Here is a 19,305-nt window from a genome sequence, read left to right as displayed (position 1 = left end):
TTGTTAGCTAGAATAATGTCTGTTTTAGGAGTTATGCTTCGGGAGGAGAGGATACATTGAACAATGATACTGATAATAAAGAACTGTTGTACTTTCTCAACGGAGTAAGCCTGGGAATGAAGGTCATCTCGCCAAGGACTGGGAGCATTTATGCCGTGTGGAAGATCACTTACGAGGAGGTGGCTTGACTGGATGGAGTGATGCTGTATTGCATCTTGGGATACTACCTGAAAGAGTGATGTATCGAAGTTAGGCACTGTGTCCGCGGACTTCTGCCTTTCCTTGAGAGAGAGAGCATCTTAGAACGATCTCTAGAGTTTTATTCTACTTGACCCATCGGATGTGAAGAGACTTCTTATGAAGACTTCACAGGCTGACACCTTTAGGGATCTTGCCTTAGGAAATGCTAAATAGGGATGTTACGCTAATGGTACTGTAGGGACAGACTAATGTCTTATACCCATACCAGAGGAGGTAATAGAACTGTAATTCAAATGATTTAGGTCTAATCTTGTCTGAATTCCAAAACTTGAAAACGCCAATTGGCAAATTTTGGGGGCTAAATTAAATTAATAACATTTTCAGATTGCCCCATGGTTTACAGCAGAGAAACAGTTTTTTTAAATTGGGGTGAAAAGTAGAAAGCTAACTGCAATTAGGTTGAAAAAATTAAAAGACGGTAGGGATATCGCATTACGGACTTGTTGGCCAATCATTCAGAATCAGCAGCCTCTAGAGTAAACTATATTTGCAAGCCTAGTTCTTATGAATCGATTACTAAGGGTAGAAAATGCTGGGGACCGAATAGGGCGGTCAGAGTTAAAGAAGCGATCAAGGAAGAAATGGGATAACTGCAAATTAATATGGCTGTCAAAAGAGAGCTATAGGTTATCCACAGAGAGCTAGAGAACAGACTTGGAGATGCAGAGGTCCTCTGAACTTACCTGTTCCCACGATTTGGCTCTAGAGGCTAAATTGTCAGATGTGGAACAAGTACCTTCTAAACATGGCTTTCCCAATTGACACACTGTGTGCCTTTAGGCAATTTACCTAATCTCCCAGTGCCTTGCTTTAGTTGATCGAATGTATATTTATGACAGATGCAGGAACATGCTTTGAGCAACAGCTGCAGGCTCAGCACAGCACAATCCGGAAGTGAATTCTACTGGGCGAGTAAATATTGAAGGAAGGTGGAAGACTTATTAGACAAGGGTGGAGGCTGCACACAGTACAAAGGGCTAACTTGCAAATACGAACGAGGTGGGAGATTTCAGAGCCCTGTCAACAGAGCCGGCTGTACGACTCAGAGCCTAGGAATTCATGGGCTGCTTTCCTCTCCGCATGTTCAAAGACTTCCCACAACCCGAGCCTTCCCCGCCACTAGGGTTTTATTTACAGTGAGATCTCAGACGCGTTAAGTAAGAGTGGCAGCTCAGCTGCGTCACTGAAACGAGCCGCGAGGCGGGAGATAGTGCCTCCGGAGGTCTGGTATGCCTCCTGCAGCCCTTTGTGCTGTGTCCAGATGAAATATATGAAAGACAGAAAGTAGTCAGATCACCAAACGCAGCTGTAAAATTTCATGTAGCAAAACAGCAAGGGCTTTCTAAAACTATAGCACAATAGTACACAATTAAAGTACATAAGATGACGCTTGCTTAATTGTTGACTAGAGTATTTTATCAAAGTTATTTCAATACATGCTGTCTTTTGCTTCTCTTTAGGAACGACTCGCACGTGTCATAATTACTTTTGGAGTTCGAATCTTTACTACTTCCCAAGAATATGATTCTTGTGTCAACCTTTGATATCAATGTGATTTACTCCTTATAAATACCACGTAAATATTCCACTTGGCTTCAACTTCTCTTATAAGTATTCAGCCATGTTGCACGTTATACTGGGTGCTGCAACATCTACTGTTCTTTAACATGGAAGCTTTTACACTAATAGGTACATTATCGCACTGCTTTTAGGCTGATAACACGCTTTCAGCCATCTAGCCCTACAATTTAACAACGACATCAGACTGCCGGCCTGCAACGCCCACTATGCCTGACACCTGTACCTTGCAAAAGGCACAACTGTTTGGTAGATGTCGTTCAAGGTTTATTTTGTGTTGAATTCAGGGGCATAGGTATCATCAGTGCAGCATCTGCAATGTCACTGGGGCCCAGGGGTAAGATGTGCCCACAGACCACTAAATATGACAAATATTTACTAGTCAACCAGAGTACCTGAGTCATGTCTTCCTGTTTGTACTGGTCACCAAGAACCGTACAACACCACACATTTCCAGCGGTGCAGTAATACAGAACCAAGTCACAGGAGGAATACAGATCAAACTGGGGCACATCTCCGCTTCCAGGCACCACAATGGATGAACAGAGGGCGATGGGTAACTAGCAGAGATTTTACAATTTTAGCCTAGAGAAGAAGTACTTACAGAAACTATGGGTGGAGCGAGAAGCAATGTTTTGATTCTATGGCACATGCATGTATGCATCTGAGCAAGGTAATGCTCCGGTGAGCAATGCTGTAGACGGAACACGTCGCCGCTCTAGAGATCAGAGCACTACTAAAACTGGGATGCTCAGCAGTTCTACAGGGGGATGCCTCAAAATAGTAGGGGGTACACAACATGACCAGGATGCTTGTCAGTGCGACCTCAGTAGAGCATGGCTGTGCTGAAAGAGAGTGTGTAGAGCTAGACTGGTGAGAATGACACTGCTATATTGTAGTGCAAGACAGTGGCACAGGCTAGTGCACTACAGTGCTGCATCAGTGGTGGACACGGCACTGCTCTCGAGGTGTCCAGTGTGCTAGAGCAGGATTGTATGCAGTACTACAAAGGGGGTACACTCCTGTACTACTGTATACCTCAGTGCTACAGTGAGGAGAAAGAGCAGCGCTACAATGAGAATGCAGGGTAGCTCGGCCATGCTGGGATACGTGGTAGTGGTAAGTCTCCCCTGAAGAACTGCTAAGAAAGACATTTCAAGCATGAAAATAAGCACGCTTACCTCAAATTTGGACAACAGCATTTCAGTAAATCTACCAAAAGTAGAAACAAGAGCCTGCATGGGGGGAGGTGGGCGGGACATAGGTAAGATGCACGGTGAGCGCTACAACAATTGTTCTCGGAAAACCTCTGCTGATATATTGTAATAGGTTGCAGAGAGTAATTGGCAAGTGGGAGTAAACAGCAGCGTTGATGAAGGGCTGCGTTGAGCCAGGAAAACACATACACTCTGCCACAACAACTAACAGAGTGCGTGAACACAAGGGGAACTAGCATATGCAATAACACCCCAGCCAGGCCGCCGACAACCTCACGAAGTGGATCAGCAACTGCGCGGACGAACTCGCCCCGCTGAGGACCCCGCCTAGCAGACCCGGCAGCAAGAAGGCCCCATGGTTCACCGACGAACTCAAGAGCTCCAAGAAGAACTGCCGAGCCCTCGAGAAAGTCTGGAAAAGGGAACCGACACCGGACAACAGGACCTCCTACAAACTTGCCACCCGGAAACACCACCAGCTGATCCGCGCCGCCAAGAAAACAGCATTCAAGGACCGGTTGGACAACAACGCACACAACTGCAAGGAACTCTTCAACATCGTGAAAGAGCTTTCCAACCCCAGCGCAGGAAACAACGACATCACCCCATCGCAAGACCTCTGCAACTCCCTCGCCTCATACTTCCACAACAAGATCACGGACATACACAGCAGTTTCAACAACCAACCAACGCACACCACGACCGACCAGCCACCCCCCCCCACCACCACCCTCCACGCCTGGACCCCGATCAGCACCGAAGACACCATCCGCACGATGAACTCCATCCACTCCGGATCACCGACCGACCCCTGCCCTCACCACGTCTTCAACAAGGCCGACGCTGTAATCGCACCCCACCTGCGAGACATCATCAACACCTCCTTCGACACCGCCATCTTCCCTGAAAGCTGGAAACACGCCGAACTCAGCGCTCTACTCAAGAAACCAACAGCGGACCCCACCAACCTCAAGAATTACCGCCCCATCTCGCTTCTCCCGTTTCCAGCCAAAGTCATCGAGAAGACCGTCAACAAGCAGATTGCCGCCTTCCTCGAGACGAACGGATCCCTCGACCCCTCACAGTCCGGCTTCCGAGCCAAACACAGCACCGAGACCGCCCTCATCGCCGCCACCGATGACATCCGAGCCCTGATGGACAATGGAGAAACAGCGGCCCTCATCCTCCTAGACCTCTCCGCGGCATTCGACACGGTCTGCCACCGCACCCTAGTACGGCGCCTCAGCAACATCGGAATCCAGGACAAGGCGCTGGAATGGATCATCTCCTTCCTCGACGGAAGAACACAGAGAGTCCGCCTACCACCGTACAAGTCAGAGGCCTCCGAAGTCATCTGCGGCGTCCCCCAAGGATCATCCCTGAGCCCCACCCTCTTCAACGTCTACATGAGCCCCCTCGCGGCCATCGTACGCAAACACCACCTCAGCATAATCTCCTACGCCGACGACACCCAGCTGATCCTCTCCCTGACCAACGACCCCGCCGCCGCCAGAGCCAACCTGCACGAAGGGATGAAAGAGGTAGCCGAGTGGATGACGACAAGCCGCCTGAAACTGAACTCGGACAAGACGGAGGTCCTCATCCTGGGCTCCTCAACCTCCGCCTGGGACGACTCCTGGTGGCCTCCCGCCCTGGGCACCGCACCCAAACCGACAGACCATGCACGAAACCTGGGCTTCATCCTGGACTCCTCCCTCTCCATGACCAGGCAAGTCAACAGCGTCTCCTCGGCGTGCTTCAACATCCTACGCATGCTACGGAAGATCTTCTGGTGGATCCCCACAGAGACCAGGAAGACCGTCACCCAGGCCCTCGTCACCAGCCGACTGGACTACGGCAACGCCCTCTACGCCGGGACCACCGCCAAGCTCCAGAAGAGACTCCAGCGGATCCAAAACGCCTCAGCCAGACTCATCCTCGACATCCCACGATCCAGCCACATCTCCGGACATCTGAGAGACCTTCACTGGCTCCCCGTCAACAAGAGAATCACCTTCCGCCTCCTCACCCACGCACACAAAGCCCTACACGACCAAGGCCCGAGCTACCTCAACAGCCGAGTCAACTTCTACGCTCCCAAACGCCACCTCCGATCAGCCAACCACGCCCTCGCCGCCGTCCCCCGCATCCGAAGAGCGACTACAGGAGGAAGGTCCTTCTCCTACCTGGCCGCCAAGACCTGGAACTCCCTCCCGTCTGACCTGCGCCTGACCCAAGACCACCTCTCCTTCAGGAAGAAGCTGAAGGCCTTGCTGTTCGAGCAGTAGCGCCCCCCCCCCCCCCCAGCGCCTTGAGACCCTACGGGTATGTAGCGCGCTTTATAAGTGTCACTGATTGATTGATTGGTTTAACACGTCTGTACAGTGTAACACTCGAAGTAAAGGGGCCAGTTGCGACAGAAGGATAGAAATGATGACATGAAATGAAATGAAATGAAAAAAAATATTTCTAAAGCGCTCTGCGGCCAAGCGGCTTCCTGGCGCTAGGGGCAAATCAGTGTAAACAGAGGATCCCACATAATTTAATCGGGAAAGGCCTGAAGGAAAAGAAAAGTTTTGAGGGCTTTACGAAAGTGGGAAAAAATAGGGATAGAACGAATAGAAAGAGGGAGATTGTTCCATGGCATAGTAAAGTGGGACTAACAAGCCTCATTATCAATAAGAAGACAACATTTACAAAGGAAAAACAGAAAAGCCAATGAAAAATATGGGCAGAGAGCGTGGGCAGCTTGTCTCCCCATACTGGACTACTGCGTGCCTCGCAGAGCGAGCAGCACATGAGCGCTGCCGCTAAAGCTCAACCTAAAAAAGAGAACAGTACACCTTTCCTGCAGTGACTTTCTAGCCTAGCCTTTCCTTGGGGAGACACAACTACAAATCCAAATCCCAGAATTCTAGTGCTATTGAATAAAAAGTAGTATGATCTATCGCATAGTTGTGTGCCAGGTGATGTGGAAGGCTATTCTCCTGAGGATTGCACCACAAAGCTCTCTTTTCTACGTTGGCCAATACACAAGTCATACTTTACCTTAAACCTCGCAGGACCTTTTAGAGACGAAGTAGAGCTTCACTAGTGGTTGTAGTAACTCTCCTGTTACTTTAACGCAAACAGGAATTTGACCTGGAGCAGAGGCCAAGCCTTGATACTAAGGCCCTGCCCTTCACCGTGCATCGAGAGACAGAGGTCGCTTGAGGTAACACCTGCCAGCACCATGTGGCTCCTGTACCTGGCATCAGTGCTGTTCCCCCTGCTCCTTGTCATGAAGCTAAGGAGGAGGAGGAGGAGGAGGAGGAGGAGGAGGAGGAGGAAGAGGGGCTCTCTGAACCCTTTCCAGACAGACGCCCGTAAAGCCTTGGCCCCTCTCTTCACCGACAACGCTGTCAAAGACAGGCCATCAAACAAGGTAAGCAGACGACTGTCTCCGCCTTTCAGGCAGCCTTCCTGAGACCCCAGCATGGCATGTGACAGGCAGACTCCTTGTGCACGCGCTACCAAAGGCGAGCCTTAAAGAGAGGCTGCCCAACATTTGATTGGAACCACATGTCCTAGCCCTGAAGGGACGCTTTTGTAGAGGGTTGCAACCTGTTTCTGCTCTTTATAAACATTACCGCTGTCCTCGTGAAGCTGTCTGAAATAGACACTCAGACGAGGGAGGTTAACGTCTAGTTTACGAAATATCACCTCAGTTTTAGCGCAGACATCCTGTGTGGATGTGCTCGGATTACCCGACAGAACTGCAATTAATAATTAATTCGCATAGTTCCTAATAATAATCCGAAGACTGTTTGAAGCACCTGTGAGTCAGCAGAATAAACCAATCCAGCGTTAAAACAGTTCTGCTGGTTAACGGGCCTGTTGTTAGTGTCTGGTGAAACTGTCTGAAATAGTCGCTCAGCCTGTAAAACAGACCTTAACCAACCCACCGTCGCCCAGTCACCTGTCACTGCTGTGTAACACAAACCGCTGCCGATATATTGGAATAGGTTGTAGAGAGTAATTGGAACGTGAGAGTAAGCAGTGGCGTAGATGAAGGGCCGCGCTGAGCCATGAAAACCAGTACACTCTGCCACAACAACCAACAGAGTGCACTAACACAAAGGGAACAAGCATTTGTAATAACACGTCTGTACAGTGTAACACTCGAAGTAAAGGGGCCAGTAGCCACGGAAAGATACAAATGACGACATGGCATAATAAGGAGGGATTAACAAGCCTCATTATCAAACAGAAGACAGAATTTATGTAGGACAAACACAAAAACCAATTAAAAATATGGGCATAGAGTGAGGGCAACTTGTTCCCCCATACTGGACTACTGCATGCCTTGCAGAGCGAGCAGCGCATGTGCGCTGCTGCTAAAGCTTGACCTAATAAAAGGGGGTGGGGACTAAGTGAGTCAGAGCTAAAAACTAACTACATCAGCACATAAAGAGCACAAAAAGGCACAAAGTAAACATGGAGAATAGCATTGGCATATACAGAACTGAGGAAGAACTACATAAAACATAAAACGCTCCCATGACCCACCCAGGTCTTGATTACCAGAAGACATTGAGGACTAGTGCAGGGCTGTAAGGAACAGTGTAGATGGGTGGGTCATTTACGGAACCAAATCCGGAATTGCCTGAGTCGTCCAGAGTTGCTTATGGTGGTTACTCTAGGCTTGACTGTAGCTCACATACCTCTCCTTCTAGAGCCTCTGTTGAAACTATCCCAACCACTGGCTTGTTCAAGCAATCCAGCATTCTATATGATATACCAATGTGAAGAGTGACATCTTAGAATAAACACTTAAAACGTGTAGCAACTGTGTTGATATTAATAGCATTAGAAAAAGGTGAACTAGAGAAAGCATCGATGTAAGTAACAAGGTTTCTGTCAAGTCGCAACCTGTATAAACATATTGGGCATGCTAAAACTATAACTTTGCTTTTACTTTAGAGAACAATTATACAGTTCAAAATACAAAACAAAGAATCATACAGTGACACTGGGGGTAGAAGGCTTTAAGCTGCTGAACAACTGAAGACTAAACTGGGACAAGAGCAGAGTGGTTTTACTGGAGCAGAGAGGGAGCATGTGCCAAACTATAAATCTAGCTCACATGCCCTGGGCGCAGATTACAGGTGACGTCTGTCCTACATGCAAGACAGGTCCATATTCTAGTGGGGTTTGGACTAGGTCATTTTAAGGGCAGCACAATGCTATGCAATTAAGAGATTTAAGGCTGTTGGGATACCAGTGAGAGGTCTCACAAATGCATTGCGGCAATACCATGGAGAGCAGTTATAGTGAGGCACCACCCTGAAAACCTAGCTGTCACCGAAAGTGATCAAGTTTACAGCCTGAAGGTATGTATAACCACTGCGAGACACTCATTGTACTATTATAAGATGAAAAGGAACTTTGCATTTTTCCACAGTACAGTGTAACTTGCGGGTGCATTAAGAGAACAAAAAACAAATGTGCACCGTTCGCTTAGACGCTGACCATCAACCAATTAGATTCAGTTACTGTACATCAGTCTGTGCACTAGTCAAAATCTGCCATCAAACACCGGAGTAGATTGAAAAGCGGTCACAAAGCATCATTCACTGTACGACGACAGGAGCTGTGTCTCTAGCATATCAATCTGCGAGATGCCTTGAAATCATAAGACTGAATGTCAGTATGCATCAGTATTTGAGACTAAAAGGCTGTATACTGTAGCTCTACTGATCTACGGGAGAGCAAGAGGCTGTCACCGTACTTCACTCTGTGAAATGGTGAGACTCGCACTGTACATTCGAGAGACAAGGAGCCTGCAGCTGCACCAGCTTGTAATGTCTAACCACACCCTTGCGCTCTTAAGCTAAAGGCACAGGGCCACAACCTGCCCGTGCACTTTTATCCTCTCCCATTACAGAGCGCAGGAGTCTAGGAAGGTCATACGCCCCCTGTCCACTGGCCTGAGGGTCTGTACTGGTCAAATGTTACCCCACTGGCATCATGATGTAACTAGTGGACATCTTTCCACTTGCCTCGCCACAAGTAAAATCTTGCACCTTAAGATGTGTCTCAACCAGTGCCGAAATTGGATCAAATTAGTGTCTGTCCCACTGCCCTTCCTGCGCCTTCCATAAGCCAGCATCTCACCAGAAGAAGGTATTAGCCCCTTCATCAGGCACCTCTGACTCTCCTCTGTGAGCAGCTTACGGCCCTGCAGGAGCAGCAGATCCGTTCACCTGCTGGAGTGGCGAGCTGCAGCCCCCGGTGGGAGCCTTTTGACCCTCGGGCATCCTGTAGGTTCAGCACAGGGCTGTTAGATGTGGGAAGCTCAGCTGTGTGTGTGCACCATCAGCCGCCACTGTTCTACTAGCCGGCACTGCCAACGGGGTGACGTCATCCACATGGGTCACTTGATTTGCATTGTTGTCAACTGGCATGAGGGGCGGGAGCTGAGCAAGGAGGGCAGCGGTACCCCGCATGCCCCATGGCATATCTCAGCACCGCAGCCAATGCCTGCAGCATTCAGAGCAGTGTCAATAATACGCCCACTGTCAGCGCTTTTAAAGCACAGCAAGAGCTTGCATTCCAGAGTCACGTTTGGACTGTGGTCAGTAGTCACCAGGAATTCAATAATATACTTCTAATTTTCTCTTAAACAACCACTGGGTCTTACAGATCGAAATTGCAACAAATAGAAACATTAACATAGGTTGAAGAACTTCATACTTAAAACAAGCATTTGCAATGCAATAGGACTCGCATTCACACAACACCTATTGCATTCAAAACGGGAGTGCGGGCGGAGGGCAGCAAGCGAGAAGCCACGAACAATGAGAGTGGGGGGGCGAGAATGCACAGACTGCTGGATGGGGGCATTGGGGGGAAGGCACGGGGAGAAAATAGTTATTGTGCAACACTCTAAGTGAAGGGGCCAGTAGCCTTGGAAGGATACAAATGATGACATGGTCGCAATGAGGAGTGACTAACAAGCCTAAAACCAATCAGAAGGCAGCATTTAGGACCTAAGCCAATAAAAAAGGTGGGCAGAGATTGGGCAGACCTTCCACGAAGATTCCACGCTAAACTGAATACTGCATGCCTCGCAAAGCGAGCAGCGCATGCGCTGCAATGCTAGGCTCGACCTAAAAAGGAACGCTTTGCAAGCTGGTTTGTTTTAATTTGACGATGACATGGCAGGGGAGTCGAGGTAGTCACAAATTGCCAAGTATTGCATACTTGATACTTAAAAGCTAGGCTGGATTATATGCCAACATGGGCACACTCATATTTTGAAAGTGCACCCATACACGAGACAGAGGAGGATATGTACAAGGAAGTGGCAGACCGCGGCGTTAGACTCCTTGGCTTAAAGCCGTGCTCCGGCACTTCTGAAATGCAAGGGTGCACCATATTTAAAAGAATGTGGTGCAGCCTTGGGTTTCCCCCTGCAATGGAGCAAAGTTTAGCAAGAGTGTTTGTGTGCAGTGGAGGATTGTTTATGTGTTGGAAGGTGTCCTTTCCTACGCATAAACAATCGTAAAATGCCATTCCGTCACTTTCATGTGTGCTGCTTCACGCAGCACACATTAAAGTAACAACATTGTTTTTTTTTAAAGGTTTGTTCATGTACAGGATTTACAGGATTTAGCTGTTTCCATGTGTGCTGCACAAGGTAGCACACATGGAAAAAGCAAAAACAAGGAGAAATAATGCATTTCTTCTCGTTTCGCCAACTTAAGACCAGGATTTACCTGGTCTTAATTTTGGTGCTGCCTCCTATGAATGCCACCCTTGTACATAGGGAGCAGTGTCAAAATGAATGGGTGTTGCAGTGGAACGCCCACTGCAACACCCACCCCTTTCACGCGGTATGTAACTGTTACCACGCATCTTTTAGCACGAAATACTGTTACAACGAATCTATTACAACGCAGGACCCTTTACCACAAATACCTTTACAACGCATTACACTACAACGCAGATACTATTACAACGCATAACATTACAACGTAAGTATAGGTAAGTTTATCTTTTTTTTAAAACATTTATTAGGGGTATTGGGTTTGGGTTTTGGGGAACAGGGGTATTTTTAGGTTTCAGGGTTGGGTTTTGGGGTACAGGGGTATTTTTAGGTTTCAGGGTTGCGTTTGGGTTTTGGGGTACAGGGGTATTTTTAGGTTTCAGGGTTGGGTATGGGTTTTGGGGTACAGGGGTAATTTTAGGTTTCAGGGTTGGGTTTGGGTTTTGGGGTACAGGGGTATTTTTAGGTTTCAGGGTTGGGTTTGGGTTTTGGGGTACAGGGGTATTTTTAGGTTTCAGGGCTGGGTTTGGGTTTTGGGGTACAGGGGTATTTTTAGGTTTCAGGGTTGGGTTTGGGTTTTGGGGTACAGGGGTATTTTTAGGTTTCAGGGTTGGGTTTGGGTTTTGGGGTACAGGGGTATTTTTAGGTTTCAGGGTTGGGTTTGGGTTTTGGGGTACAGGGGTATTTTTAGGTTTCAGGGTTGGGTTTGGGTTTTGGGGTACAGGGGTATTTTTAGGTTTCAGGGATGGGTTTGGGTTTTGGGGTACAGGGGTATTTTTAGGTTTCAGCGCTGTGTTTGGGTTTTGGGGTACAGGGGTATTTTTAGGTTTCAGGGTTGGGTTTGGGTTTTGGGGTACAGGGGTATTTTTAGGTTTCAGGGCTGGGTTTGGGTTTTGGGGTACAGGGGTATTTTTAGGTTTCAGGGTTGGGTTTGGGTTTTGGGGTACAGGGGTGTTTTTAGGTTTCAGGGTTGGGTTTGGGTTTTGGGGTACAGGGGTATTTTTAGGTTTCAGGGCTGGGTTTTGGGGTACAGGGGTATTTTTTAGGTTTCAGGGTTGGTTTTGGGTTTTGGGGTACAGGGGTATTTTTAACATTTTTAACATGTATTTTTAACATATATATTAACATATTCTTTAATAAAATGTAATTTAAATAATTAAACTATTTAAATAATTATTAATTATTATTAATTACATAATTTAAAAAAATTATATACTTCCCTATACTTACGTTGTAATGGTATGCGTTGTAATTGTATATGCATTGTAATGTTTTGCGTTGTAAAGGTATGCGCTGTAAGGGATCTTGCGTTGTAAAAATTGTGTGTTAATGGCATGCATGCTAAAAGTATGCGTGCTAACAACATACATCCCTTTCACGTTAACCATAGCATGATAGATAGGGGGCCTTATGAACAAGGCAGTGTTAAGCCATATTAAGTGGCTTAACGCTGCCTTATTCATAAGGCGCAACCCCTATCGCCACCACGTCGGTAAAAGTGACATTATGATGGCGATAGGGGCTTGTACATATGCCCCCGAATCTACTGTCTCACTTAGCTGTGTGTGGTGCTTGCAGCAACAAGACCATCTTTTGTACAAAGTGCCGGATTTAACCCTGTGGAAGCCCCTAGGCAGTCTAAACGTCGCTCCCCCCTCACAAATTACCTCCTAATACGTTTTTAATTTTACCAACCAAATATTTTAATAAACCAATTTTATTAAACACAACTAAGCATTATCAATGATTTATGCTATTAAACAAACATTAATTGGAAACAATTTAAGAAAGCTTGATTGTAATTTTCTTTCAAGATCAAATCAATATTATTTTGATCCGTTGTTGCGGGGCCTCTAAAATGAAAGGGGACCCATGGGCCGGATCCTACTTTGCCTAATTGGTAATCTGGAACTGTTTGTACAGAATTAGCTTGTAAGGAAGCAAATTTGTTACATTGCTGCATTTTGTGTACTTTTAGAAGAAGTAGTAATAAATATGCTACGCAGGGCTACCGCCTCAGAAATAGAGTGGTCATGCACCAGATGATCAGGGAGGGTATGCTGAAAGGTTGTATTCCAACTACAGCAACAGCAGCTAAGTAAGGTATGCAAGAAAAACTAACATGAATAAGCGTGCTCCAAAATAGTTAGATGATACAACTAAGGATTAATATGGCTGAATATGCTTTGGGATAATAGATAGGGATTTTAGACTGATGGAAATATTAAAGTGAAATGAGACATGTTTGGGGCTTTCTGTGGTTTGGCTTTAGATTTGGTTATGAATGCTGAGAGGATTTGTACATAATAAATGCACTTTAATTGTAAAATACCATGCAGATAACAGCATCTTTGGCAGTGCTGTATCATGACATTCTGAATCTAGATTATGGTAGCTTGTTATAAAGGAATGTGAGAGACACCACCAGCCTGTTCTCATGTTCTCTGAAAGGGATGCTACTCACATCATTTCCTTGGGGCTGAGGAGCTCTAACTGGGTGAGCCCCTCTCGCCCACAAACTCTGAGGTTCATGACAGGTGAAGGGTATATAGAACCCTCTGCCCCAGTCCATGTGTTGCACACATGTCTACGCGGTCACTGTGAAAAAGAAAGGATTTAAGTCCCAAGTGCTCTATTTTCCTCATATTCCACAAGTCTGATCTTGCCTGCACTGTATTGGGGGCTTAAGTCCCCATGGGTGTTATGCCCTCACATCTTCCCAATCCTGCTGTTGGATGCACTCTCCTGTGATAAATCAATACATTCTGTCCCCAGCACTCTTGGACCAACATTTGTGTGTCAATTCATGCCACCTATGGGTAAACAAAAAGCAAAGAAAAGGCACTGATATGTTTAGCCCCTAAGATCTCTAGAAGGAGTGGGATAGCAGTTGAAGCCCAGAAGATCTCTACAAGGTAGAAGAAAAAAAATTCTGTGTAGAGCTCGTAAGACCTGTAGGAGATCAGGGATATTCGCTCGAACCTCCTAAGAACTTTAGATGGAGAACAGTTCTAGGTACAAACTAGAAGTTATCAATAAACACTGTTGGCTAGCGCCTTCAGCCAAACCTCTGTGAAAATGGAACGGTCATCCCAGGATATCTCCCCCCTTCTGGCTTGCTGCTCTGCTAAATACCCTGGGTCTCTTAGCCGCTTGTACCCAGGACAGGCAACATGATAAACACCCAATCCCATTTTAGCACACATAGACATGAAATAGGACAATTTCTTAACAGCTCTATGAGCCAGCCAGTGTCTATGCCAGACCTCTGTATCTAACCAACCTATTGCAACTGGACATGCAAACTATAAACTAGGCATACTATTGAAATTTCAGCCAAACAGTACTAGACAATCGAGGGCTATAACTTAATCCAAACTCTATGTCCCACTAGTATATACTATAACCTACACTTATCACTCTGCCATGATGATCATAACGGAGGACTCTATTACTTTCCACAGGGGCCTATTTTTTTCTATTATAATCTTTTTATTACATCTGACATTAGAAAGAATTACAGTGATGGTAAGCAGTTTACATCATAAAAACAAAGCATAGGTATTACAATACCAGATTCTTATTTGAACTCCACTTCTCACATACACCAGCCACCCCCACAACAGTTCACATGGCAGCAACATGATCTAAACTTCTCTGACATCAGGAGTTGTGATCGGTGCCCACAAAGGGGGCGTAGACCTCTCCCTGATATGGATTCCATTCCCCCCATACTATAGACCATTTATGCAGGCAACCTCTATCTTCACACACCACCCTCTACACCTGCATACACCAGTCCATATCCTGCTTCCAATCTCCCAGATGCGGTGGTAGGGCTGCTCTCCACATCCGTGCAAAATTGCGTTTGGCCACCATCAACCCCTGCGTGAACTAGAGACGGTTCATTCAGAGGAAATCAGTGTCATCCAAATATTCAGGAGGCACCACCTAACAGAGGGCACCGTGTCACACCCCAAGACACTGTTAAGACAGTTGATGACGGTGGTCCAATAACTTTGAAATAGAGGACAATCCCACACCATATGAAAGAAAGTTCCTTCCTGAACACACTACTTGAGGCAGAGTGCCAATCCTGACTCTACCATTTTAACCAGTGTCGTCCCTGCATATTAACACCTTCAGAGGATCTTGAGCTGCACCAGACGAAATCTGGATCTTTGAGCTACCTCACAGGGCCACAGGCCACTCATCATCTCCTAAGCTTCCCAAATCTCTCTCCCAGCTTCAACGCAAGTGGATCGAGGTGTTGGGGGAATTATTTAGCAATTTATGGGAGGTAAGCGAAATCGCTTTTTTGGGCATATATTTATCCAGCAAACTGTCTTCAAGTGGGAAGGACTCAGGAAGCTCTTCACCGCTGAGGATCACTTTCTGTAGAGCATGACAAATCTGTAGGTAACAGAAGGTCTCAGTGGGGGCCAATTCGTATTCGGTTTGTTGTTCTACGAATGGAAGCACCTCGCCCTGCCTCCACAGACCACCCACTCTAGACAGGCCAATCAGATCTCATTTATTAAAACCCCCCTGTAAGGCCAAGGTACCCAACTGTGCGGTATCCCACAGGGGTGTAGCATGTGTGATGCGATCACGCCAACCGACAGCTTACGTGCAGTGTGCCAGAGGGAAAGTGTGACAGCTACAGGACTGGGGAGGGGTGCAGTGCATGTTCCCCCATAATTGGTCTTGAGATACCCTGGGTTGAATATTTCTCCCGTTCATCCTATAGGCCGGCTCGTCCTCTGGGAAGTGAGCCCAATGATTAAAGACTGTCAGTTGCGATGCACAGTAATAATTTGGGAGATTGGGGGGTGCAATTACCCTGGTCGTACCAATTCCTGGTCAGTTTCTGGAGCACTATGTGAGGTGGCCTCCATCCCAAAGTATTGTGTGGGCCACATCATGTATCGCTTGAAAATAGGACTGCGGGACTCAATAAGGTGTAATGTGGAGGGCATACAGGAAACTGGGGAGGGTCATCGTTTCAAATATAGCGGTTTTCCCCAGTAGGGAGAGAGGCAAGGCCTTCCATTTTTGAATGTCCCATTCCAAGCGCGAAAGTCACCCAGGCCTATTTTTGGCATTCTCATCCCTCTTCCTGATATTGGTCGAGCCTCATAGGATAGCTGAGTTGTTGACCTTACTTTAGCCAAAGCAAAAAGCGTGCCAGAAATCTCTCCTATAATAATCACAAATAGAAAAATGGAACTTGTAGGCTAACTAAGGTTGTCCACATATCTCAAAACGTAAATTATGTTTCTATCCTTCACACTCCTTTCACTCGCCACACCGCTAAGCACTGTGGCCCATAACATGATAACAACACACTGGCTTAAACCTTAAACAGCACTCTGGCAATCGCACACCCTACAAGGTGTAGCATGCTACTCGTGTCGATAAGTACTTCTGCATCCCAGCACCCCACCTAGGGGTACTGAGTGCTACAATAATACAGTACAAACAATTACCCTTCATTCTCCCACTTAAGTGTTACATACTCACCCTTGCTTCCTCTCCAAGCTCTAGTGGATTTTGCCCTGCTCCAGATCCAACGCTGGAACCAGACATCTGAGAAAGTCGGCTCAAATCCCAGAGTGACTTGCTGGGTCGTGTTCCCACTGTCTTCGCCACTGAAAGCCGATTCCTCTGCACTTGCTTCAGAATATCACTCAAGGCACTCTGTGTTTCCTGACCTGCTCGCATTCTATCGGTTGGCCCTTCAAAGTTCCGGCAAGCTGCCAGCCGGTGACGGATAGAGTGGTCAGGCACATTAACAGCGTTTTTGGAAATATTTGAAGAATCATGGTGAATGCCGGATAAACGCAAAGCACCATCTCGTTTCCCCATTTCATTGTCCACTGGAGGTTCCACGGTGCGTCGTTCAGCTATTTTGTGCATACCTTTTGAGTGTGGACTGCTTTCTTTGAAGTTGGTGAAAGGTTTCAATGGGGCATCTATGGGCTGCAGGGTGCCATTAGTGTCAAACTTCAAAGGAGAAGAGTAACCATTGGAATAAACCTCTGGAGCCAAAGGCAAAGGTGGTAGTGGATTTAGAACTGGGACCTGGGCGGCTGGCTCTGTAGGTTCCTCATCAGGTAAGGGAACTTCCAATTGGAGAATGGGTGGTGTCTTCCATCTCGCATCCACATTTGTGTCTTTCGGTAATGACGATCGATGAATGGGTTTAGAGGCTGCGAAGAGTGTCCGGAACTCCTTGTCAAAGGAGTCAGTGATTTCCCCAGTGAGAACGGTAATAAGGTTCCGGTCCAGACGACAATCCATCCACGTGAAACTGCAATTGATATAGTAGAGGAAGAGAGATGCAAAAACAAGATATTAAACTGAGTTTATAGATACAGAGGTAGATTAATAGTAGATCTTGGGAATTTAAAGTAGATTAACATTAGATTCAGGAATTTTTCCAGGTTGGGGTTCAAGGTATAGTTTATGGGTTCTATTACAATAGAAAACATCAGATCCCAATCAAGCAGTACTTTGATATCAATTGCCAGATCTTTTTGTGGTGAATTATCCAAAACTATGATTATTTAATCATACTTTACCAGAAACACACAGTTATTGTACCCATATTAAAATAAAACATTAACTTCATTTATTTACAGTGCTTGTATGGTGCACATTAGTAACACAGTAACCTCTAGACACTTTCTAGTTTTTGTTAGCTTCTTTGTTGTGGGTTGAGACTTGGTTGAGAAATCAGACAAAGGACTAATTAATAATTTCTGTGGGCGCAGGAAAGGTTTTGAAGTTTTCTGAAAGTGGGGCAGTTCGCCTGGATTGAAGCGGCCTGCACTGCATAGTGTCTCGTTCTACTTTGTAATTCTATGGAGTGGGTTGCAGGAAGGTATCTGAACTGAGTTGATTTGAAATGTCTGGAGTAGTGATTATACTGAGGACATAAAGGGGTAGTCCTGATTGGGCAATTGTATCAAAGGCCAAGAAGCTATGTCACCCTATTTAGCATATATAAGCAGGCTATATTTGCTTAGTCCAGTGATGAGTCTAGCTGCCACACTCTGGACTTTTTGTAGTCTGTTCAGTTGGTGAAAATAAAATACAGCTACATTATGAAATAATTGAGGCGACATCTTCTACCAACCAAGGGGCATATTAGCAAAAACCTTGTTAAAATTATCGCCGTTTTAGCGGCAGAAAACTGCTGCTAAAACAGCGATAATTTAAACGAGGAACTTCTTGTTAATATGCCCCCAAGCTCTTAAGTGATTTCTTTGATAAAACATTTTCGATTCTCCCATTGTTTCAACACATTACTAAATAGGTCTAGAACACATATGACAGGGTTTGCCCACTGACAGAGTGGGAATGACAAGTTGGGAATGTCCACGAAATGCAAAAATAATATCCTCTGAAATTCAGCTTGGTCATATTGATTGTAAGCATCTTTAAAAGCTGATTGGATTTACTACTCTGCAGATTTTCGAACCCAGCCTTGCATAATGTTATGTGTTGTTATCAGTAGCATTGCACTGTCTAGCTAGGACATGGGAAGGGAAGACTAGCCCTTGAGAGGTCTCTTGCACTCGCATTGTTTCATCCTTGGAACAGGGAGCAGAAATTCCACACAAAGACCACTTGCCCCCTTCCACAGTCACAAAAGCAGACCTTGACCTGAGAATGTAAAATTCTGGGCGCACTGTGCCCTTCCTCGGTTATACCAGGATCTTTGTACTATCATCAGACATGCAAGCAAAAGATGGGTTGTTGAGATCAATTCTTTTGAGAGTGGAAGGAAATATACACAAGATTAAACAGATTAATAATGTGGCAGAAGTCATTATTCTACTTTGTACAGTGGATACGCAGAAATACCTCATAAATATGTGTAAACTATGGAGCACCAAAGTCTGGAGAACATAAGGGGAATGACCAACCTGAGCACTGATATAAAATGGGAAAATCATAGAAATCCCTGAAGTGCGTCTATAAAATCTCTGACGAATTGAAATCTAGCAATTTCTGGTACGAATCTTGGGAACAGCCACGATACAAAACATGGGGTTCGTACTTCATAATGGAACACTCTGTGGTATCCATTCAAGGCTGTTTTTATTGCAACAGGTGGCTAGGGCATATGAGGCTAAAGGAGTGAAGGTTAGAGAGATGTCACCAAATGCCCACTACATGCATCAAATGTGACCTTACAGCTGTTGGCAAAGGCAAGAAAGAGTGGCTTTGCCTCAAAACTCATTGCGTCGGCCTTGCTAAAAACATGGACACTTCAGTAAGGCCTAGGATGTCTGGACCTCTTCAAAGAACACTACATCACAATGAATTAGTTGACTTTATGACTATCTTTGGCCCTTTACAGTGTCCGCTGCCTTTTTTAGCTAGGTCCGCACTACTGAAATACCACATACATATTTTCATGCATTTATA

At 46.0% G+C, this 19,305-nt stretch overlaps 1 protein-coding gene across 5 annotated transcripts in view; it reads right to left on the bottom strand.

The window, feature by feature from the left end:
• Nucleotides 1-19,305, bottom strand: part of SACK1E (scaffolding CK1 anchoring protein E) — a 395,123-nt gene that overhangs the window by 33,578 nt on the left and 342,240 nt on the right. For all 5 annotated transcript variants that reach the window (XM_086930372.1, XM_086930371.1, XM_086930374.1 and 2 more), the window contains exon 5: nt 16,390-17,179. In XM_086930372.1, the coding sequence (XP_086786498.1) occupies nt 16,390-17,179 (790 nt within the window). The remainder of the gene's footprint in view (nt 1-16,389; nt 17,180-19,305) is intronic.

This window comes from Lissotriton vulgaris, chromosome 7 (assembly GCF_964263255.1).
Source record: "Lissotriton vulgaris chromosome 7, aLisVul1.2, whole genome shotgun sequence".
Taxonomy (NCBI): domain Eukaryota; kingdom Metazoa; phylum Chordata; class Amphibia; order Caudata; family Salamandridae; genus Lissotriton; species Lissotriton vulgaris.
The sequence above is the reverse complement of the archived record's forward strand: the minus strand, read 5'-3'. Positions and strand labels throughout refer to the sequence as shown.